Below are 23,242 nucleotides of genomic sequence, written 5' to 3' on the forward strand. Positions count from 1 at the left end.
TTAGACTAAGCAAAAGACTGAAACCCATTTAAAGAAAGTATGAGTTATGTAGCTAATATTAAAAAAAAATTAAGAGAGCAATCCCAAGTAACCTGAACTTAATGTTTGTTAATAATATGTTTGCTGATATCTAAAAGGCAAATATTATTTTTTACATTCATTATTAAGGTGTGTGTATTTTATAACAGATATATAAATAATACCAAACATATCGCAATCGATATGCCTTAGTTTCTTCTGACACGTTTCTTCTGGGATTTGCATATATTTATTTTGACGTAATTAATTCTCTTTGTAAATTGTGCGTACCAGCGTTACTGGATTACCGTAACTATACTAGTATAGGAAAAAATTGCGTCTATGAATTTTTAAATATTGAGGTAATACTGTCAGTCAGATGTTCAGCATTATAATTTTGAAAAGCTGACTTTAAAGCAAAAAATGGAAAGTCTAAAATGACGTTGATTTGAGAGCAAAGAGTATCCAAAAATTACTTTGCTTGCCCGTTTGGTTTACTTTTTACGGTAAAACATGGCGCCCCCCTTGCCACTCGTGAGCTCTTGCTCGTGAGATGAAGAGCTAGCTAGAACGTTCCAGCGCTTCACGTTTCTGTGTTTATAGAGGGAGAGAGCTGTATTTGAGCTCAGAGAGAAACTTTGTCTGTTACCTTTACGTTGATTTTGAGTCAGTTTAAAGGTAAGTGGGCAATAATACCCTTTGTTATAAGAGGCTAGCAGCAGGTTTTGCATTATTAGCAGAGCTGTATGTTTGTAGTAAAGTATGATCCTGGTATATAAACTGTGGGGCTTTACCTGGTACCACTGCTAGTACACTTAAATTAATCTGAGGTTATTTTGAAATATTCCTTTAGTTGTCTTGTTGATTTTTTTTTCTTTTCTCCACTTTACCCTTTAGCTGTTAACACCATGTCAGAAGACAGGCAGACCAGGAGACATCCCCAGAACCTCCAAGGGGTCCTTCAGCTCGCAGTGGAGGCTGGATCCGCTGCAGAGGGTCCTGCCCCTCCTGAACCCATGTCAGAAGAGGTACGTACTTGTACCCTAAGCAGGATCAGGCCAGATGACCACACAAACTGTTGGGTGTCGACTTTGTAGCTCACACCAGGACACACATGCTTGTAGCATAGCTTCACAATGTGGCTTTGACAGAACTACGGCTTAAATAAGTAGAATGAGCAACTAGTCAACTAAAAGCCTTATTTGCATGAGGATATAATAATAATATAGTAGAGTAGATCCAAAAATGATAACAACAACAATAATAAATATTTTTGTTTTTACAGTAGCAACATGTGTTGCTCCGCTTTGCAAAACATCCCACCATAAACTATTGATATATCACATTTTCATAGTTTTCAGAGTGCTTTGAGAGACAAAAGTATAATACTGCATTCAAACAGAAAGCCGGACATTGTGGCCAGAAATGAACAGGACAAAACTGGATCACAGAAAACTTTTAATTTAAGTAGTGAACAAGGTATAGAAATTATATCAATCAGAACTGCTGGCAGCCCCCCACCCCACTTAGTCCTCAGTATTTTGGTAGGAAGGGGATATCTTTGACAACACTTTTAAATTTGATAAGTAAATAAATGCCATTGCCATCAATGATGTTCTCTCTTAGCTTGATTTATCACAAATGTTTTTATTCAATTGTCAGCCAATAACTGATACTACTTAGGGGCTTGATATCGTAAACCTACAGTGCTATGTATACTGTTAATTTGCTGTAGATAGTTTTTCAGGTGTGCTACTTCCTCTTGTGTCCTCCCTTTGTGCAGTTTCCGCAAATTCAGGAAACCTTGCACACCATGCAGCTCTCTGGGAATGACCGTGTTGGCTCTAAAACCCTGTTTCAAACTATTAAAAACTTTGACATTTTTTTTAATTTCAATTAAAGAAATTGTAACAATGTTTAAAGATAAAATGTTAAACTGTTTTTTGCTAAGTTTTCTGTCTTGTGTAGACACAGCAATGGCCTTGTCTCTTAAGTTTGATGCCTTTTTTGTGCTTGAATGTCAAGTGGTTCAACAGACAAACAAAGAAGCATTCTTCTAAAAATGGTCAGGTAGAAGGACTGGACTGAAAGTCAGTTTTTAAAAAAAGAAGCCAATGTTGAAAGAAAAACTTTGAAAGACCTTTGGAAATCCTGGAGAGTTATTGCTCAACTATTGCTTAAAAATTCAAAGAAAGTCTTTCTTGGAAGTCAAATATAAAGAAATGAGGAGTGACTCAAGACTTTCGTACAGTAATATATAATTGCACATCACTTGAAATCTCATGTGTCTGAGTAAGACACTGATGTCCACATACGTTATTTTTATTTTTTTTCTTAATGCGTGCTTGGAGGTATCACATCAGAGAATTTGAATTCAGCATGACAAACTACTTCAGGCTCTTTTTTGTGCCTTTCTTCCAGAGGAAAACATGGCTGAGAGAAGCTCTTACAGAACTGTGCAAAGGGCAGATGGATGAAGTGGAGCAGATGAAGCAGTGCTTGGCTGTTCTGTGCAAAGAAGGAAGTGAAAGGGAGAGGGGTGGAGAGGAAGATAGGGAAGATGATGATGAGGACGGTGAGCGGGAAACGGCCTTTGAGATGCTGTCCGAGCTGTGTGAGAATCTGGACAATGCCAGAGGTAATAAATGGTATTAGAGCAGAGGGCACGCTAAAGACAGCGTGTGTTCACTGTACGCTCACTGCATCCTGTCCTCTGCAGACCTGATGACCCTTGGTGGGCTGGAGTTGTGCGTCTCCCAGTATCTTAATCATGCTCAAAGTGGGTTGAGGTGGCGTGCTGCCCAGCTCATTGCCTCCTGTGCCCAGAACATGCCACAGCTGCAGTTCCACTTGCTTAGCATCGGGGCGCTGCCGAAGCTTCTGCAGCTGACAGATTCTGACCCAAACCCCACCGTCAGGGTGAAAGCTCTTTACGCTGTCTCATGTGAGTAGAGCCATAATGCACGCATGCTTCAAAACTGAGCTTCATGACAACAAGCCTGCAACCAATTGCTGCACATCAGTCATTTCACATACATGATCCAGAACCTCGGATTGTCCATGTGACAGTCTGCGAATTTTAGTGCGGTCAACAGTTGGTTCCCATAGTTGATGTTTTAGATGGACAGGCTATTCAACAGCTATTTTTAGTGGCCAGCCTCCCAACTGTATCGCCTGTGTTTATGATATTGTTATATCTCATGTTTCCTGTCAATTCAACTTTAAGCCTAAATTATCTGTTGCTTTCTTCTTTAGTGCCAAATGACACATGGCACCGTCTTTTTGTCCCAGCTCTGTGCTTCACAACCCTCAACAAAACTGTGTCCTGTCGTAATCATAGGTCTGGTTCGAGAGCAGGAGGCAGGTCTCCAGGCCTTCCTGTCCCACGATGGATTCTCAGTGCTGATGCGAGGCATGCAGTCAGAGAACGAGAAGCTCAGAACCAAGTCGGCTTTCCTGTTGCTCAATCTGCTGATGTCGCATCCCGAACAGAAAGGTATGGATGGGAAGGACATTCAGACAGGATAGCGCTGTAAACCTGCACCAGTACCAATACAACACTTTGTAGCCTTTTATTAAGACACAACATGGTTTAATAATGTCTCTAAAAGCTTATAGAGACACCTTTTCTGTGGAAAATGAAGATATTTTATTTGCAGCTTTGCTCTTCATCCATGATTAGTCGCCAATATGGCAAGTTCTGCAGTTAAAGGGTAAAATAACATAAAAAGTTTTTAAACGATTTTTTTTAGCAATTAAATCTCGTGTTAAAACTTTTATACTTTCTCCCTTTTAGTTTTATCCTTGCAGTATGTGTGTTTCTCACTGATCTTGCTACCTTTGTCTGGGGAAAACATGGAAAAACTATTTTAATCTTAACTACACATACATAGTAGACCATAACAAGAAGAACTACAGCAGATTTTTTACTTTGGATATTTAATTGGTTTACTCTTTAAACATCTATCTAAAGTTTTTGCAAGCTTTCCTTAAAAAATGGCTTGACTCAATATAAACTCAGGCATATTCCTGATTATTTCCCCCCGCAGACACGCTTGTTGCCATGGGTATGGTACAGCAGCTGGTATCAGTTCTCCGTACACCGCATTCACCCGTCCATGAACATGTGCTTGGTGCCCTTTGCTGGTAAGAAACATTCATTATGATACTGAAAATCTGACATTATTTCATGGATGGTTTTAGTAACTGTACCCGTCCTTGTTACTGATGGTGGTGTAGTCTGGTCGAAGACTTTCCACAAGGGCTCAATGACTGCAGGAATCCTGCTCTGGGCCTGGAGGAATTACTCAGACAGAGATCCAAAGAGCTCCAAGGCAAAGAAGAAAGTCAGGTAATTCATGTGCCTGAGAATCAGATCGTAAAACTCGATAGAAATGTTGTGATTATGCTACAAAATTTCATTTCAGTCATGAAATGTGTTTTTTCCATGTAAAACTAGAGGTGATTGTGGTTAAAGGCTAACTAGTTGTAAACAATAAAGAGATATATGACTGCTTTTTTTTTTTAAGTTTAAAAGATTGAAAATTAAAAAAATAAGCTGAATCTTATTTTTCTTCCTCTTAAAGTCACATGTTTGTTTCCAACAGGAAGAACTTGATTTCTGTGAGCGACTCAGGGTTATGTGTTTCTCCAGGCAGCAGTCAGATGACACTGGGATGGATCGTTGATTTTTTAATTCTTTCTTTGTTTGCTTGTTGTTGTTTTTTTTACCCTGACATGTTTTGGCATCAGTATGAAAAGATAACAGAACATTCATGAGCTGGGACATGTTTTTTGTTGTTGTTGTTGTTGTTTGGTCTGTTAAGACAGTTGCACATGATCCAGTACCTGGATTTCACTGTGTAAATAATTGTACTGTATATTGTAATGTATAAAACAACTATTTCAGTCCAATGTTTGCCATTCTTAATATCTTAACTGTCATCCCAAGCATCTCCATTAAAGGTAGTATGTATAGTACTCTATTTTAATTGGCAGAACACAAATGCTGAATTTAGTTAAATCTATTTTATTTTATTATAGTATGCTTTACTTTTACATTTCCTGTCTCTTTTCAGTTTTTCTTGAAACAAAACTCCCAGTTGTTGACATAATATTTATTACTGTTAATAAAACATGGGATTGCGTGTATAAACATACAGTATAATGAGCAGTTCACATCATGCCACCATATGCACAATCTACATGTAAACATGCATGTCAAAGAAAATATTTTGATCATTAAATCACAGAATATAAATATTATAAACTGAAGTTTACTGAATGTTTTTCCATTTCATTTGGAAATAAATTCTTTCATTTTTAGAACATTGCAAATTGAATGTATTTCCTTTTCTTTGTTTCTTTCTTCTTTTTTTTTAACCACTTACAACAAATATTTATGGAAATGGAGAGCTAATGTAGTACAAGCTTTTGGAGTACAACAGGGATACTGGTTAGGACCTCTTCCATTTTGAAAACTCATCCGTGTCCTCTACTGCTTGCATGTCACCCACAGCGATTAGAAGCTGTGCCAGATAATAGGTCACCATTACAACAGTATTACCGTGCTGCATTGGTGCCACCACCTTAAAAACTTGCAGAGACAGCGTTGCGTCGGATACCATGAAGCTCAGACTTCCCAAAAGTGTTGCTACGTTGCTAGTTCTAGCTGCTAATAGACCCATTAGAGTAATTAAGACAAAGTAGACTCCAACAGCTGGAGTTAGCACTTCAGAGTTTGGGTCCTTTTGCAGAAATGGAAATAAAAATGTGTAATAACCTCCTCCAACCATAAACAGGATCAGATAGAGAAAACGGCTCCAGCAGGAAGAGGAGTTTTTTGTGTAACGACTGGACAGGAAGGAAACTGAGTACAACAGATGAGCCACAGCAAATGCACCCATTCCTGAAACAGATATTGAGGACATAATGGGCATGTGATTTGCAATTTATGAATCCTGGAGTGTTAAATTTACTCTCTGAAAGTAACTATTACAAATACTTCTTACAATAATGAGGCATGTGCGAGCAATAGACATTTCATAAAAGAAAAAAATGCTCAATTTTTTGAACTCATCCACCACCAGCGCTTACCATGCAGGAAAAGCTCAGGCCACACCAGGCAGCAGTCACCAACAGCAGAGAAGACCAGTCCTCCCACCACACCTAGGACACTCTGACCTCCATTCCAGCTCAGCACCACTGCAGCCAATAGGAGTACTGGTGCAGATTTGACACCTGCAGACATGATGGACGGGGGCGAAGCAGGAGTCCAAAGGTAGAAGTACAGAGCTGCAGACAAAAAGAAAGGCAAGAGAGACAGAAAGAGAGCACAGGACTGATAGAAATGGACGAAAAGAAAGAAAAGGGAGAGATGCATCAAGTTTTTGTACAGAAGTAGATTCAAGTTATGATTTCAAACATCTCCTTTCCATCTGGTTTCACTAAGCAAAGTGCTGCTAGAAATAAAGAAATACTGGCTGTAAATAGAGGTGAACTGTACCTTATTTCTCCTCTGCCGCCTGTGATAGGCGTGAGTCTCAAGGATGTCCATCTTCTCTCAAACAGCACTGCTGTGGGCAGACGTCTCAGAAGGATAAAAGTGTCTTTACTGTCTTGTTTGCCAGCGATCCTCAGCTCCAACGATCCTCAGCTCCTGTACCCCTCGCCTTGAACCTCTGTCGTGTCTTTCAATCTGCCTGCATTTCATGTCGATGAACTTTAGACCGATCCTCACTGTCTGATTGCGCTCTGATAATCAATTCGCTCCCTGTTTTGAGTTCTGCTGGTCAAATTGCTCACCCTTGACCTCACCAGCAGGATTACGTTGGTGACATCAGCACAGAAGGAGCAAAGTTGAACTGTGCAGGTGTTATCACTGTGAAATGTAAACTTTAATATCAGGAAACTGACAAAACCTGATGATTGTTGTTGTTGAGACTTTTTTATGTCTCAATGTTTCATAAAACAAATGTGTAAAAAAAAAAAGTTCATTTTACAGGAAAGGATTGGATTCTTTGATAAACAGCTGTAAATTTGTTATAACAATACTGGGGGTTTTTTTGTGGCAACTGTTCAAAAAAATGTGGATGGTTATGAAAAACACGCTATGCCAAAGCCCCATCCAGTTTCCAGTGCTTCACATTTAAAGTAAAGGAAAGGGCTCGTTTGCTCATAGATACTGATGAATATGACACATTTCTTTTGTTTGTGATCAAAGAAAGTATGACACACATTCTGACATAGAAGAAGAATAAAATGCTTTGTATGTTGAATGATGTTCAGTGCTCGTCTTGACTGGATTTTGTTTTGAAAATTTCAAACAATTACATTTTTCTGAAGCTGAGATTTAAGTTCAAGCAGATGGAGGAGGAGCCCTGCGTGTAATAATTTCACAGAACTGCAACAATGATTAACTACAGGCTACTCTGAGTCAAACTTTGTGCTTTGCCTGAACACAGTTCTTGCAGCTCTGGGCTGGTTATTGAAATTCAAGGTGTGGGACAACGCTGGAGGGGGTGTAAGTTTACTGGGTGTATAGAGTAATAAATGCAGTAACTGTGCAAGAAGGGGTTGATATCAGGTATGGCTTAAGGTCAATATAGACATGTATATGTGTGCATGTGTATTGGTTTGCTTTGCGACTGCACTCTGGGCTTTTATCTGCTTTGTTTGCTTCCTTTGTACAGCTATGGCGACCGATTCTTCCTCTTTAAGGATTGGAGTCGTAGGATTTGGACATCTAGGTCGGAATTCCCCTTTTAAATCCCAGGCAAACACTCTTTAAATTGCTGTATATTATTTCCTGAAAGCATGTGCATGTGTGTGTATGTGTGTGCAATTTAGGTCAGTACCTAGTGGAGAGGATCAATAAAGATGGACCTGCCCTCGGTTTGACTCTGGGTTTTGTCTGGAACAGGAATTCTGGCAAGCTCAGTGGTTTAGTCCCCTCTGAACTCATACTCGGGGATCTATCGTCCTTTGCAGAAAGGTGCAAACATGTGCATAAGCATTAAAAACCCACGTGCACACAGCATGATTGTTCTGTGCACACGTGTTTTTATGTATTAAATCAGGAACGCTATAAACGTACTGTATTTATCTTCGGGAATTTCCCTTCTGAACTTTGAAGAATAATCATTGTGTGTTTTGCAGGCGATGCGATGTGATTGTTGAGGTGTGCCATCCTCAAATAGTTAAAGAATTTGGGCTCCAGTTTCTGTCTCAGTCTCATTTCATGGTGAGCTACTTCTGATTTTGCTATTTCAGTGAAACAGCTAGTACATTTCTTTGTTTGTTTTTTTGATAGATTCTTCCAATGTTATATTTTATTTATAGTACTTGACAGATTTTATTTTAATTGACTGATACAGTTTGATTTAAATCTGTCATTTTTATGATTTCATACCATTAAATCATTATCAGGCTGAACCACTGATACGAGGCAGAATGGGTCCATCCTTTCATGTTGTTTACAACAAAATTGGACCCTACCATCTGAATGTCACAGCAGAAATCAAACCTCATCTGACCAGGCAGCATCTTCTTTTGACTAATTTTGGTGAATATGTTCAAACTGTGGCCTCAGTTTCCTGTTCTTAGTTGACAGGATGTGGTCTTCCGCAGCTGTAGCCTGTCTGCTTCAAAGCTGTGCATTGAGAGATGCTCTTCTGCATATCTTGGTTTTAACGAGTGGTCAGTTGAGGTACTGTTTCCTTAAGGTACTGTGAGCGTACATAAAATGGACAGAATATCATGTCATTCGACTGTAAACAATCGCAATCTCGGTCCAGCTGAAGGTTATTAAATGTTCTCCTCCTTGGAGAAAAGTCCTCCACTGTCCTCTTCACGGACCCCTCAAAAGTATCTGACTGTTAAGCACAATTCTTTCTCACAAACTACTCATTCCTCACATAGAGAAACAAACTGTTAATGTTAATCATAACTTTTACTCAACCATCAGAAATAGGATGGCAGAGAGAGCATCTGGCTATTTAAATTGGCTATTTGCTTTGCAAATAAGGAAAATGCTCATTTCTATACTTCAATGTTCACTTTTTTGCAGACAATAGTCTTTCATATGCTTCAGGATTAACCCCAGCAAAGTCTTAATTCACCCTCATCTGTTTTTGATACTTTCCAATTAACACTTCTCAGTCACAGACTGGATTTAAATGCATAAAAGACCAAGCACATGGTATCTCCACTGCAGCTGCGACTATGAAGCATTCTGCAAATCACATTTTAAATATATCTCCACATTAATGTTTGAAGAGTTTCGCATGTACACGGGCGTTTGGTTTGATAGCGTTTGCTTTGTAGATTTAAATTCAATAACAGGTTCAAAATTCAGAGTCGACAGACGGTCATCCTAACCCACAAACACTTGAGAAGTCAATGACACTTCATCATTTGTTTTGCACCTTTGTTTTTCGTTTTTTTCCTCCTCTAGGTGGGCTCTCCATCTGCCCTCGCTGATCCTGATCTGAACCAGAAGTTGAGTCAGGCTGCTCAGAAGTATGGCAGGACTCTCTACGTCCCCAGTGGTGCATTATGGGGAGGCCAGGACATCCAGAGGCTGAATGACAGTGGGAAAATAAAGGTAAAACAAGGATAGTCCAGTGTTTAAAACCATGGAAATGAACATAAGCGATTTAATGTTGCTTTTTCCTTTCATGGTTTATTTTTAGGCTTTGTTCATCAGAATGTCCAAGCATCCCTCCTGCTTTCGGCTGACAGGAGACGTCCTCACTGACTGGACGGAGGGAGAAGGCAGGCGTGTTTTGTTCAGAGGCTCCGTTGCAGAGTTGTGCCCACTCGCTCCTAACAATGTGAACACCATGGCAGCAGCAGCAGTGGCAGCAGGGACACTGGGCTTCACTGGTGTCCAGGGAGAGATTGTGTCAGATACAGCGTGAGTGCTTCTAAAAGTCGGATTGTTTGTTTGAAACCATCCTGCCTGCATCTTCCAGCTTCATGTACCTTCATGCCGCAGGTTAAGAGACTACCATGTGGTGGAAGTGGAGGTGACTGGGCCTGATGGTTTCTCAGTACACACAGTGAGGAGGAATCCAGCCAAACTCGGGGCTGTTACTGGCAGCGCAACTTACAGCTCTTTCTGGAATAGTTTACTCAGTAAGTCCTAAATGACTGCCAAACACTTTCTCAGTGAATCTGATGTAAAGCACTCTGTGTCACCCTTTTAAGGTATCTATCATGTCAACACAAACACCTCCAAATTGTACTTAAGCACAGCAAACTCCTTAAAGTAGTTATAAACAGGGATGAAATGCTCAGAGCTATTTTTAGACCTGGTGCAGTGGGCCTTGTGTTCCTCGTGGTGCAAGACAATGCCTGACCTCATGTGTGCAGAGCGTGCAGGCAGTTCCTGGATGATGAAAGCGGTGGTGATTTCATTTTTTGTTGTAATTTTAAATTCAGGCTCCAAATGATTAATGGCTGGTTTCCGGTGACCGTTGTTGAATCATTTCGCTCTCACTCAATTACTCATATTAATATCTTATGTGTGGTTTAAGTGTTTCATTAATTTATTCCATAATACACACACACACACACACACACACACACACACACACACACACACACACACACACACACACACACACACACACAACACTATTACAATGGTGAGTGCTCATATTAAAGTATAAAACTGTAAAAGTATTCAGTTTTACAGTTTTTTCGATGGCTTTTTATGACGCTAGTAAATGCACATATATTTATTATAGTCATCTCCAGCACATGCACCATGAGAATAAAGGATTTCAAACCCATGATGACACCTGCTGCTCAAAGCTTTCCTTTCCAAGAGGAAAAGAAAGAAAGAAAACTGGCTCACAGATGCCCTTAAAGGCCCTAAAGGAAGTTTCTCTTAGTTTATGAACTTGGGAGCTGCACCGAGGCCAAACATAAGATATATGGGGATTATATTAAGTGTGATAGCATCATAGGTCCTCTTTGAGTGTGGAGTACGGTGTGTTTCAGTATGTTTTTCATGTGAAGACTCAGATTTTTACATTCTTGTTTTTCTCAGTTTGCAAAGGTCACGGGGGCAGAGTTTACCTGTGCTGAAACAGCCAAGCACTTTGGAGGATTACCTACAACGGAAGAAGAGGATTCACTGCAACATTTCAGCTGATCTGAATGATTTATGAAGGAGATGCTGTGTAGATAAGATCAGTATGTTACAAAGAAGCAAATCTTTGGATATATTTGTTCCAATAAACTGCACAAACACAATGAAAGAAGAGCCCGTTACTGTTTATAAAACACCAAACAGGTGTATATAGATATTTAAATTTTATTATATGTTCATCTGGTGCAAGATTGTGAGAAATGGAGTGATAGTGACAGTATACGGCTGGCAAAACCATTTCCTTTTTTCCAAAACAAATACTCAAGACATACAGTAGCTTGTTTTTCAGCCCTTTCTCTCTGTCAGGTCTTCTACCTGTAAACACAGTTTCCATCTTAGGACACAGTACCCTTTCCCCTCTGTCTTACCTCTTTTCATTTCACAAATAAATACTTGCTGAAACAGGCGAACCAAGGAATAATCTCCACACACAAGCGCGCACAAACACAGTAGGAGTACAGTGGACACACTGTGATACTGTAAGGCACACAAACAAAATGAGAACACACTCACACACAAGGCGATACCATTCTCCGAACGAGAGCGTTTTCAGCATTATCAGTGTGTGCTCTTCATTTTGTTTCTATTTTGAGAGGTTATGCAAAAAACAAGGCGCGTGAAAGAAAGAAAAGAAAAAAAAATGCTACAAAAAGGTAGAAAGTCAAGTGTGAAGCACTGTATGGTTGTCACATCATGTGGGGCACGAGTGAAAACGACAAAAAGAACAGATGCTCTTTCTGGCTCTTAATGCATAATATTGCTTTGTGGGCTTTTTCACAGGAAGCTTCCCGTTTTGAACTTGTAGAGATGGTAAGCTGGTAAAAAAAAAGGAGAGATAAGCTGTTCTCCCAGCCCTGACCTACGTTTGAATGAAGTATAAAATCCGACTCCACAGTTTGCTGTTAATATTAATGATCCTCTGTTAGATCCACGTTACTCACTGTTAGTATTCTACAAAAATCCAGCAATCCTGATTTGTTTTCCTATGTGTTGATCTGTCAGTTAACCTTTTTCCTTTTAAGTTGCTGCATTTACTTCACAAAGCAAACTACCGGTCACACTGCTGGTGTAACTGAAACAATACCAAAATATATCAAACTGACAGATACTGTTTTTAAAAATTCTGAGGTACGCACAGGTTGGGAAGACACTGACAGTAATGCATTTTGTCACAACATGCCAATATTAAATTCGTCACACGCGTTCACGCAGCCACAGTCGTCTACACGGACAACTTGAACCACAGATAAGAGTTTCACTAGTGAGGTTTAGCAGTAGTGCGTCGGTCTCAGTTTTTCTCGCTCGTCACCTCGTCGCCATTCCCGTTGGCCCCGATGATGGCGATGGACTTGTTTTTCATAGGCAGCGTGTAGGGCTGGCGGATGTTCACCTTGTCCTTTTCGGCCTCCAGGTCCTCGTCGTAGCACTCGTCATCTTCGTTGTCTTCAGCCTCGCTGTGGTGCGGGGAGGAGTGGCGGGACAGGGCTGGAGATGGTGGCACTGAGGCTGGTCGGGGGTAACGGAAACCGGCGGTCTGAGGACAGGAGTGAAAGTATTAAAAACATAAACAGGAAGAGGACCCTTCAAAAAAAAACCAAAAAAAAAAAAACCTCACATTTGTTTTAAATACTGTGTCTATTAAAAAAAAATACAAGTTAACTTACTTGGGCTGTATCCTGAGGTTCATATATGAAGGTGTCAGGGAAGGCTTTAGCCAGGGCCATGTGGCGGGCAGCTATATAATACTAATGAAGAAAAGAAGGAGAAATTAAAAATAAATAAATAAATAACTGTTGTAAAGATTTTATCTGTGAGACTCGTTGTTGCAAATAGTAGAGAAATACACAAGAAACTCCAAAGAAGGAGTTTCTTTCAATAACTAAAGAACTTTAAGTAAAATCTAGAGCAAGGATCTGATCTGATGTTAGATGGTGGGCAACACACAGCCCACTGAGCTCAAGAAGGCCGATGAGTGAAACTCTCCTGTCTGTCAGTCTAAAGAACTTTAAATACACATTTAACTCCTGAGACATAAGAAAGAGAAGTGCAATTTCAACAATACATCTCGTGATAAACAAAAGCCTGTCAGTGCGTCTCTTTGGATTAAACCATAAGATATAAATGTGCAAAATCACAGAAAAAGTTCTGTTCATTCATTGTGTAGACTGTTCAGTTTTGTTTTTTTAAATGTGAACCAAACGTAGAAGCATACATTTCTATAGTAGATAGTTCCTTTTTTTTTTTTCTCCTTTTGTCATTTAATTGTTTACAGTGGGGCAAAAAAGTATTTAGTCAGCCACCGATTGTGCAAGTTCCCCCACTTAAAATGATGACAGAGGTCAGTAATTTGCACCAGAGGTACACTTCAACTGTGAGAGACAGAATGTGAAAAAAAAAAATCCATGAATTCACATGGTAGGATTTGTAAAGAATTTATTCGTAAATCAGGGTGGAAAATAAGTATTTGGTCACCTCAAACAAGGAAAATCTCTGGCTCTCACAGACCTGTAACATCTTCTGTAAGAAGCTTTTCTGTCCCCCACTCGTTACCTGTATGAATGGCACCTGTTTGAACTCATCATCTGTATAAAAGACACCTGTCCACAGCCTCAAACAGTCAGACTCCAAACTCCGCCATGGCCAAGACCAAAGAGCTTTCGAAGGACACCAGGAAAAGTATTGTAGACCTGCACCAGACTGGAAAGAGTGAATCTACAATAGGCAAGCAGCTTGGTGTGAAAAAATCAACTGTGGGAGCAATCATCAGAAAATGGAAGACATACAAGACCACTGATAATCTCCCTCGATCTGGGGCTCCACGCAAGATCTCATCCCGTGGGGTCAAAATGAGCATGAGAACGGTGAGCAAAGATCCCAGAACCACACGGGGGAACCTGGTGAATGACCTGCAGAGAGCTGGGACCAAAGTAACAAAGGTCACCATCAGTAACACACTACAACGGCAGGGAATCAAATCCCGCAGTGCCAGACGTGTTCCGCTGCTGAAGCCAGTGCATGTCCAGGCCCGTCTGAAGTTTGCCAGAGAGCACATGGATGATACAGCAGAGGATTGGGAGAATGTCATGTGGTCAGATGAAACCAAAGTAGAACTTTTTGGTATAAACTCAACTCGTCGTGTTTGGAGGAAGAAGAATACTGAGTTGCATCCCAAGAACACCATACCTACTGTGAAGCATCGTGGTGGAAACATCATGCTATGGGGCTGTTTTTCTGCCAAGGGGACAGGACGACTGATCCGTGTTAAGGACAGAATGAATGGGGCCATGTATCGTGAGATTTTGAGCCAAAACCTCCTTCCATCAGTGAGAACTTTGAAGATGAAACGCGGCTGGGTCTTCCAGCATGACAATGATCCAAAACACACCGCCCGGGCAACAAAGGAGTGGCTCCGTAAGAAGCATTTGAAAGTCCTGGAGTGGCCTAGCCAGTCTCCAGACCTCAACCCCATAGAAAATCTGTGGCGGGAGTTGAAAGTCCGTGTTGCTCGGCGACAGCCCCAAAACATCACTGCTCTCGAGAAGATCTGCATGGAGGAATGGGCCAAAATACCAGCTACTGTGTGTGCAAACCTGGTAAAGACCTATAGTAAACGTTTGACCTCTGTTATTGCCAACAAAGGTTATGTTACAAAGTATTGAGTTGTATTTTTGTTATTGACCAAATACTTATTTTCCACCCTGATTTACGAATAAATTCTTTACAAATCCTACCATGTGAATTCATGGATTATTTTTTTCTTCACATTCTGTCTCTCACAGTTGAAGTGTACCTCTGGTGCAAATTACTGACCTCTGTCATCATTTTAAGTGGGGGAACTTGCACAATCGGTGGCTGACTAAATACTTTTTTGCCCCACTGTATATATTACTCAATTACTTTTGTAGTATGAATGGCCACGGGGAGGACTTTAACAGCAGGAAAAGCTCAGAAATGTATGCCCCCCTTCACATTTTCCAAACCTGCCAAAAAGGCTGAACTGGAGCATTTGGCGGGCCGATTCTGGACCGTGGGCCTTATGTTTGACACCCCTGATCAAGAAGGAAAACAACAAAGACAATGAAGGCCGAGGGGTCCAGAGATGTGCAACAGGATTTGTAATGTTACCCTGCCGAGGTATTTCCAGTCCAAGAGATCGCTCAGACGCTCAGTGCGGTTCCTCTGGATGATCCGTTGGCGGCGGCTCTGCTTGCAAAACTGGAACAGGAAGGAAGTGAGCTGGTTGCATGACTCGTCCACTCCCCGACACCTGCGGTCCAGGATGTAGATACCTGCAAAGCGAAAAAGCAGCAGTTTTTCCTGATTATCTTAAAAAGAGGACTTCTTTTGAAAAACAGTAGAATTTAGAAGAGAAGGCATGAAGATGCACCATATGCCGTTGGGTCTGCTATGTGTTCCTCCATGAAACAGCCAAAACCTGACAGGTTAGTGGAGATTGATGGAATTCCCATGACAGTGCACTCAGCTGATAAACAGGGAAACAATAATTAGTACTTTTATATTAATACACACATAGATGCATCTTGTCAGCATGAATGAATCATACCAGGTGTGTAGCCCCAGGGCTCATAGTAAGAGGGAAAGACGCCAAGGTGGCAACCTCTTACAAACTCCTCGTAGTCCATTGGAAGAAGAGGAGAGGTGGATGAAAGGAACTCGGGATGGAAGATAATCTAACAGATGAAGAAGAAATTCAGTGTTACAGACAGATAGGGCACACTGCCAGAACCAGCAGCATGAGGGGTAATTCAGATTGAGGAAAAAATAAAATTACAGAATCATGCTCACAACACTTTTCTTTCAGGTGCGACTATGATACCTCACAAACTAAAAAAAATAAATCAAAATAAATTAACAACTTAAATCCCAGAAAGGCGACAGGGAATCTTCCAGCGGTCACCTCCTGTCACGTGACCTACCTTGACCCGGTCAGCAGAGCTGTTGAAAAGGCCAATGCGGCGAACACAGTTGAGGATGGGGTCGCTGCTGTCCTCCAGCATGTTGTGAGTGCAGATCGGAGGCTGGCACTGTCTCTGAGTGGCAAAGATGGCGCGCTTCATGATAGTGAAATCCTCTTTGTCCAGCATCTTCGACACATCTGGCAGCTGCCCACTGAAGAAAAAGCTCGAGTTAATGTTAAAACGAAACTCACAGCACAAAAAAAACAAAAAATCAAATAATTAGCAGGTTTGAATTTAATAAAACCAATAAGATTTCAACATTTTTACAAATTCAGGTATATCCAAGTTTAATGCATACCTTTATTGGGGACTATTTATTAGGAGATATTTGTTGTAATAAGCTGGGTGTCTAATACTTTTTACATCTTACAGTTTTTAAGAGGCAGGATTAAAAAGGGGTCGACTTACACCAGAAGTGACTCATAAAGTTTCTTTCCAAAGCGCTCCTTCACAGTCTGAGCAGTATCCCTGCCAGGGACAAAAAAATTAAAAAAATAAAATAAAAATTCAAATCCATTACTCCTTTAAGTTCAAAATGAATAACTACATCTTTAAAGAACCTCACCAGAGCTGCTTCCTGACTGCTTGGCCCTTCAAGGTCTCCACATTGAAGTTGTTTGTCCGAGCTGGCATGATGAAGAATGCGATCACTGTCACGTCACTGTGGTTGACCTTTGATGGACCATACAGACACTGGAGTTAGATTTTGTTTTATCTTTTTAAAAAAAACAAAAAAAAAAACACCTAGGATTGACCTTTCTCCTTCCACATCTGTGAACACATGTGCACATCTGTGAACACAGCCACACATACGTACTCTCAGTAGATAATTGAGTCTGGCTAAAGCCTCCAAGAAGATGTCGGCTCCTTTGTTGGAGAATTCGTACCTCCCAGCGATGAAGAGGAACAAACACTTGTCCAGGTTGAAGTCGAGGTGTCTGATGGTCAGATGGTCACCAACATACAATTTAAAAAAAAAAAAAAATACACACAACTTGATTTGTCACTTCCCCTTTCTGGCTAAATTCATTAACTTTTAAGCACTTTACACACGCTGTGACGTGCGGACTAACCCATAGAAGTGTCCCCTGACAAACTCCTGAATCCGACTCTTGCTCTGAGCGTGGAGGTTTTGAAACTCGTGCATAGCTGAGAACTTCTTCACGTTGAGCCCGTTGGGAGTCACGATATCTGTGGAAGCAGGCAAAGCATAAGCATGCAGTAGAGAAAAGGTGATGATTTGATAGTCAGGTAGATTAAAAATCTCCAAAGCATAATTAATACTCGATATGTATAGTTCAGGCTGAAGTAGTTTTAAAAGAGTGAGTAATTTAAAGTGGAAAAAAATATTACTATGTAACATTTTTAAAGTGGTTTTTGGGAAGCTGTTACTTTTTTGTTCTTAAGACAAAATGAGTCATGATTTTTAAGGATTTTCTAAGGGTTAATTTAAAATAATACTACACTGAAAGCATTATATTATATATATTATATTTTACATATTCAGACTTCTATATTCAGAGTATTGCAGGGGGAGCTGGAGGCATGCTGCCGTCTTACACACACCAGTCCACTGCTACACACCTGGTTTCCTCTTGAGCAGGTGTTCAGCCTCAATGGCAGTAATTTGAGACACTGTGGTGAAGACGTGGGCACAGTGTGCCGCTGCACGCTCTATACAGTAGCGATGGTAGATTTGTCGATCGCCCGCTTCCTTGTCTACATTGAACTGAACACAGACAGACCACAGAGAGTCTATAATGTAGTCAGCTATTTTTTGAAATAGTTCATATTTATATTCATATAAATCACACATTCAAAGCCAACAACTGCTTGATGGCATCTTTATTTATTGAACTGATACTTAATAAAAAAGCAGCTACATACCTCTGCTAGGTTGTTATAGAAGTCCACGTTTCCAGCACACAGGTAGCGCCCCAGGAGTGTAGCATGTGTGGTGAAGATGGTTGCCACTGGAAGCTGTCTCTGTCTACACAACACCAGCCCCAGCCCTGCCAGCCACTCATGGAAATGGGCCACAATGTGCGCAGGCTGCTCACACTGGGCTGCAAACTGTGATTTGGAAGGAAAGAAAGGGTTCAGATTAGTTTAATATGCTGCTTTAAAGAGCCCTTTAAACTGCTGGAGGACCTACAGATAATCCATCTTTATGTTTTATGCCCGTTCTCATCAGCTGTGTAGTATTAAGTCTGAGCTGCTGACCTCTCCCAGAAGCCAAGCGGTCAGGAAACCAAACAGCACCGCATCGTTGGCCTCACGGTCAAACCATGGCACGCCAATGGAACAAAGCTCCCACAGCTCGCTCTTCCAGGAGTCTAAAGACCAGGCGGTGAACGCGATATCAATGAGCACAACGTAGGGACTACCTTCAATAAGCCAGCGGCCAAAGTAGACCTGTAAGAAAACAGACAAGGGCGAAAGGGAGAAAAAAAAACTGGTTAGTCCTTCTCTCTCTAACATAACGTAAGTGAATGACTTCTATGTCTTTACAAAAATGTATTCCAGTCTAAGAAAGCCTGGATTGAGTATTTCTCGTTGTTAGAATTGCAATTCATGCTGCTTAGAACGCAACTAAAGTGGAATAGTTTAATACACTAATGCCAAAACTAATGATCTAAAATTTGTACCAGCAATGAATAAACCTTTAAAAACACATCATCTGGTAATCAAATCACCATCTTCAATTCTTAAAATGACATTGAGGTTCTTACGTTCCTTCAGCCTTATTTAGGCTGCACAGAACCATGAACAGGCAAATTATTTCCCCTCCTCCCACTTTCCACTGCTGGCACCCTGCCCCCACACCACTTGTGCATCTGTAAGCAACCCTGGGCCCCATTCATTCAGTGTCCACAACTACTACCACTACTACAGTCTTTAGCAGGTCTGAAAAATTTGTTATTTAACAAAGGTTGCATGAAAGTGCATGAAAAACAAAGACATTGCATGGGAATTGATAGGATAACTTTAAATTAGTCAATCAAATGATAATTAACTGTGAGCAGCTCTATAAAAGCAGACGTTTTGCCAGTTTTGCTTGTCTGGAACATTCAGGTATGTGTTAACAATCCCTCAATCATCCCATGAGTGGAAAAGCAAATTCACCTCAAGGTCAAACTGTTCAATGAGCCATATTTGTTGAAAACCAAACACAGCACGTCAGCACAAATACCTCATACTGACTGTCAAGCACGGCAGTGGAGGACTGATGATGTGGGCTTATTTGCAACCCCAGGACTGGGGCACCTTGCAGTCATGAAGTCCACTATGAACCCGTGTGTATATCAAAGTATTAAGGGGTCAAATGTGAGCCCAAATATCCGATAACTAAAGCTTGGTAGAAAATGGGTCCTGCAACAGGACAATGATTACAAGGACGGCAGGAAATTTGTGGCTGAAAAAGAAAAGAATCAATGCATTTTCTTAGCCCAGTCAGAGTCCAGACCTGAACATGATGGAAATACTCTGGTGGGACATTAACAAAGAGCTGCATGAACTGAGGCAACCGTTTAAAGAAGAGTGGATCAAAATTCCACCACAACCATGATCAGAGACTGATAATGTCAAACAAAAAACAAAACAATCCCTAAAAGTTACTGCTGCTGTTTCTACAAACTACTGAGTCACGGGGTGCACTCTTTCCCCCCCCCCCCCCCCCCCCCACACTGCTTCTGCAAAATAACAATGGCACAGTGAATATGTCATGCACTGTTGTTCATCAGGTTGTATATAAGTTATTTCAGTATTTAGTAAGAATCAATAGATTTTTATTATGTTCTGATACCGGTACATAAAACCTTAGACGTTTTGTTTGAAAATGGGAGGGTCCTGGGATGATACCTGTAATCCACTGGGCAAAACTAAACAAAACTATCATTACAAACCAAACTTTCAGACACACCGAGTGTTGCTGGGACACCCTTATTAGCAATGTAACATAAGTAATGTTATCTTCAGATGCCTCTGCTGTTGAACCACATGTGCACACAGAAACAAAGAGCAGAGGAGAGGGAAGGAACTAGTAACATAATATGAAACATGCAAATTCAGTGTTGCTGCAGCCTGCTTTTGCTCTCTTCTTGTCCCATCAATTGTGGCTGAAAGTAAACCATACAGGCTTTACTGACCTGGCTGCACTAACCCCTTTAAAAGCGTACCGCTACCAGTCCTAACCTTTTCCCACAACTCCACATTACACTCAGAATGACACAGCACAAAGCTTTAGAAGTATCACACTCCGTCATCTATTTCTGGAGCGCATTTGTGAGAAAGAGAGAGACAGAGAGACATCGATACAACTTCTAACCTTTGCGGGGGAAATGTCACTGGGTTTTGAGTTGTGGTCAAGGACAGAAGGCTGGGCAGAGTGGGAGTGTGTCAGATGTAAAAGATGAGTGAAAGATGAACTCTAATTGGGCATTAGAGCGCACATTCACTGCATGCATACACAAATAAACTATTAGTACCTCAGCCACGAGTTGTTAGGATGACTGCCCGTCAGTGGATCGTATAAATTTAACTCAGTGTCTGTGTGTGTGTGTGTAGGGGTGTTTGTGTTTTAGTTTACATATGGTAGTACCTTACACCCACTGGAGTTCATCTTGTCAATGGTCCGCCTGAGTGCGGGGTTTGTGGGCTCGATCAGCTCCACCTGAGTGCGCACGTTGCTCTCCACATAGGGACCCACCAGGAAATAGTTCTCCCCCCATTCCTCTGAGGTCAGACGGGCTTTGGTCTGGATGACGGTGTAGATGCCTCCAACTTCACACATAGAAAGATATAATGTGATTCAACACAAACGACATTGTCTTTTGGCATAATTTTTTTTAATTATCTTCAAAAACCACCAAACACTTGCCTTTGTTAGCAACCTCCCAGGCTATTTCAAAAAGGACGGCATCCTCTAAATCAAACTCCTCGTCCCATTCCTCCAGTCCTGACAGGGACGTGACAGACAGGCTTCGAGCCAGCGGCATGCTGGGTAAATATAGAAGACACTCCGCTGAGACGGGGACACCTTACAACCACACACACACAGACACTAAACTCCTCATCTTTGATAAAAGCATGTCAAGTTTTTTAATACGTTGTCTAAATCATAAACAAAAGCCACTCTTAATCTTTAAACTTCACCAGGTTAACCTCAAGCGGCTTCAATGAGCAATTTCCTCTTAACCAACATCTCCTCACATAGCTATATGAAACCTTTACGCTTTCATTAAACAACACACCCGGTTGCATCATTCTTACGACATTACACACCTGGAATCCAAACTCAACATATCTCACTTCTTTTCACAAGTCTCATTTCCACACATTTCACCTCTTTCCCTGATATAAGATAAACCTGCAGCTGCTCTCACAGGAACCAAGCGCCTGGTCAAACAAACGCACTAAAGTGTTGAGTAACAGTAGTCTATCTTCAGGTTTCCTTGGGTCACCATCTAATAGAACCACAGGGCTTCTTCTTCACACATGCACAGAAATGCACATCACTTTGACAGAACATTTTATTTCCAAGCACTCCTGCACCTGCATCATTAGTACTGGACATTTAAAGGTCAGTCCTCTACTTTGAGTTCAAAACCGGGTGTTCTGTTCCTGCTTGTAGATCTGATGAAACTTCTGGCACAAATAATAATAATAATAATAATAATAATGGATTGGATTTATATAGCGCTTTTCAAGGCACCCAAAGCGCTGTACAGTTCCACTATTCATTCACTCTCACATTCACACACTGGTAGAGGCAAGCTACTGTAGTAGCCACAGCTGCCCTGGGGCAGACTGACAGAAGTGAGGCTGCCATATCGGCCCCTCTGGCCAACACCAGTAGGCGGTAGGTGAAGTGTCTTGCCCAAGGACACAACGACCAGGACAGAGAGCCCCACAAAGTGGGGAGAGCCATGAGAACGGATAAACAGATAAGGACACTGATCAGGTATAAACTTGATCCTGTAGCAAATGTTGCTGATGATGAGCTACTGTAAAAAGCAATCAGCTGATGTTCATGCATGCAAACCAATAGCCTCTTCCACATGTTACAAAAATCCTGTCTGCGCTTTGATTTTTTTTAAGGTAATTTTTTTTTTTACTGTAAGGAAGAAGATGATACTCAAATTCCAGCGTGTTTGCGCTGAGCTGCTACTGATAGCACTGAACACAAGGCTGACCCCGGGCACTCACAGACGGAGAAGCCTTCAAGTTGATGACAAACCAAACACTTAAGCTTTGCATAAATTTGCCTTCTTATTTTTTGGATGTAGCCCCTCGAAGATTCTGTTCTGATTGTGTTTTTATAGCGAGATATGAAAGGTCCTCAGTCCATCATCACCATGCTTTACACCGATCCTGAGCGTAAACACCTTACTGCTGAATTAAACTTTCTCTGGAAATCCACATGGGATTCCCCCCGGCTCTGTGAAGGGGTTCCTATCTGCCTAGGATTTCATTGTAAACCATCATCATCATCATCATCATCATTACCATCGTGACCTTGCTGACGTCCCTTTTAGTGAATAGAGTGGTTACTGCTCAGCAGGTCCACATTGCTGGGAAAAGGGCACAATGTCCCAAGACAGGCAGGTCTTGAGACACCAGGGAGCAACAACACGCCTGTGTGCGTGTCTATCGTGAGTTTCGGGGCGAACGTGACATGAAGCACCTACTGCATCACTGCTGCGGAAAAACACAGACGCCGCGTCCTGAACCGATACGCGCACGCCTAGGATGTATTCTATTATCACCGGGCAGGCTGAAATAAAGATGTTCACTTACCCTTCAGTTTTGTCCCAACTTCACGAAGATGAAGCACGCATTGGCAGCTGTCGCAGTCCGTCCATAAAAATAATAACAGCGCAGAGTGAGAAGAAGAAGGGGGCGGCGGCGTTGGTTAAATGTCAGCGATTCACATTGGCCCGGTGCGCTCGGGTCGTGCGGAGGGACGGGACGCTCATGGCCTGCGATGCAGGAAGGAGGCTGGGTTGGTGAGCTTGGAGTCTCCGCCCACACATTATTCATGAGCTGCACTCCTATTGGCCCCTGGCTTCTCCGTGTCTCCGCCTTT

The 23,242-nt window shown here is 41.4% G+C and overlaps 4 protein-coding genes across 6 annotated transcripts; 2 read left to right on the forward strand and 2 right to left on the reverse strand.

Moving 5' to 3' along the window:
* Positions 1 to 517: 517 nt before the first annotated feature.
* Positions 518 to 5,204, forward strand: hspbp1 (HSPA (heat shock 70kDa) binding protein, cytoplasmic cochaperone 1). The gene is made up of 8 exons (XM_085403604.1): positions 518 to 696; positions 916 to 1,046; positions 2,440 to 2,656; positions 2,738 to 2,962; positions 3,359 to 3,514; positions 4,068 to 4,164; positions 4,258 to 4,369; positions 4,626 to 5,204. Exons 2-8 carry the CDS (start codon positions 927 to 929, stop codon positions 4,704 to 4,706), a joined length of 1,008 nt encoding a protein of 335 aa, XP_085259730.1. The 5' UTR covers positions 518 to 696; positions 916 to 926; the 3' UTR covers positions 4,707 to 5,204.
* A 40-nt stretch (positions 5,205 to 5,244) lies between these two features.
* On the reverse strand, positions 5,245 to 7,122 carry tmem86b (transmembrane protein 86B). The gene is made up of 3 exons (XM_085403605.1): positions 6,524 to 7,122; positions 6,115 to 6,358; positions 5,245 to 5,926 (listed from the first exon to the last, which is right to left on the reverse strand). Exons 1-3 carry the CDS (start codon positions 6,572 to 6,574, stop codon positions 5,475 to 5,477), a joined length of 747 nt encoding a protein of 248 aa, XP_085259731.1. The 5' UTR covers positions 6,575 to 7,122; the 3' UTR covers positions 5,245 to 5,474.
* A 332-nt stretch (positions 7,123 to 7,454) lies between these two features.
* aspdh (aspartate dehydrogenase domain containing) lies at positions 7,455 to 11,275 on the forward strand. 2 transcript variants are annotated; one of them, XM_085403608.1, is made up of 8 exons: positions 7,455 to 7,603; positions 7,710 to 7,766; positions 7,867 to 8,011; positions 8,176 to 8,260; positions 9,473 to 9,622; positions 9,711 to 9,934; positions 10,016 to 10,155; positions 11,075 to 11,275. In XM_085403608.1, exons 2-8 carry the CDS (start codon positions 7,712 to 7,714, stop codon positions 11,110 to 11,112), a joined length of 837 nt encoding a protein of 278 aa, XP_085259734.1. In that variant the 5' UTR covers positions 7,455 to 7,603; positions 7,710 to 7,711; the 3' UTR covers positions 11,113 to 11,275. The 2 variants fall into 2 exon arrangements, with proteins under 2 accessions (XP_085259734.1, XP_085259735.1); XM_085403609.1 differs by having other exon boundaries at positions 7,488 to 7,540.
* A 50-nt stretch (positions 11,276 to 11,325) lies between these two features.
* Positions 11,326 to 23,181, reverse strand: gys1 (glycogen synthase 1 (muscle)). 2 transcript variants are annotated; one of them, XM_085403607.1, is made up of 16 exons: positions 22,954 to 23,181; positions 21,035 to 21,193; positions 20,756 to 20,937; positions 18,379 to 18,570; positions 18,043 to 18,228; positions 17,740 to 17,884; positions 17,229 to 17,346; positions 16,973 to 17,093; positions 16,721 to 16,827; positions 16,564 to 16,623; positions 16,114 to 16,306; positions 15,741 to 15,867; positions 15,564 to 15,659; positions 15,302 to 15,465; positions 12,841 to 12,921; positions 11,326 to 12,710 (listed from the first exon to the last, which is right to left on the reverse strand). In XM_085403607.1, the coding sequence occupies exons 2-16, from the start codon at positions 21,150 to 21,152 to the stop codon at positions 12,465 to 12,467; spliced, it is 2,136 nt and encodes a 711-aa protein (XP_085259733.1). In that variant the 5' UTR covers positions 21,153 to 21,193; positions 22,954 to 23,181; the 3' UTR covers positions 11,326 to 12,464. The 2 variants fall into 2 exon arrangements, with proteins under 2 accessions (XP_085259733.1, XP_085259732.1); XM_085403606.1 differs by having other exon boundaries at positions 21,035 to 21,153; positions 22,954 to 23,172.
* Positions 23,182 to 23,242: the final 61 nt, after the last annotated feature.

The sequence above is a fragment of the Rhamphochromis longiceps genome, linkage group LG4, assembly GCF_057381845.1.
Source record: "Rhamphochromis longiceps isolate RC_006_pf linkage group LG4, R_longiceps_female_GT1.1, whole genome shotgun sequence".
NCBI classification, from domain to species: domain Eukaryota; kingdom Metazoa; phylum Chordata; class Actinopteri; order Cichliformes; family Cichlidae; genus Rhamphochromis; species Rhamphochromis longiceps.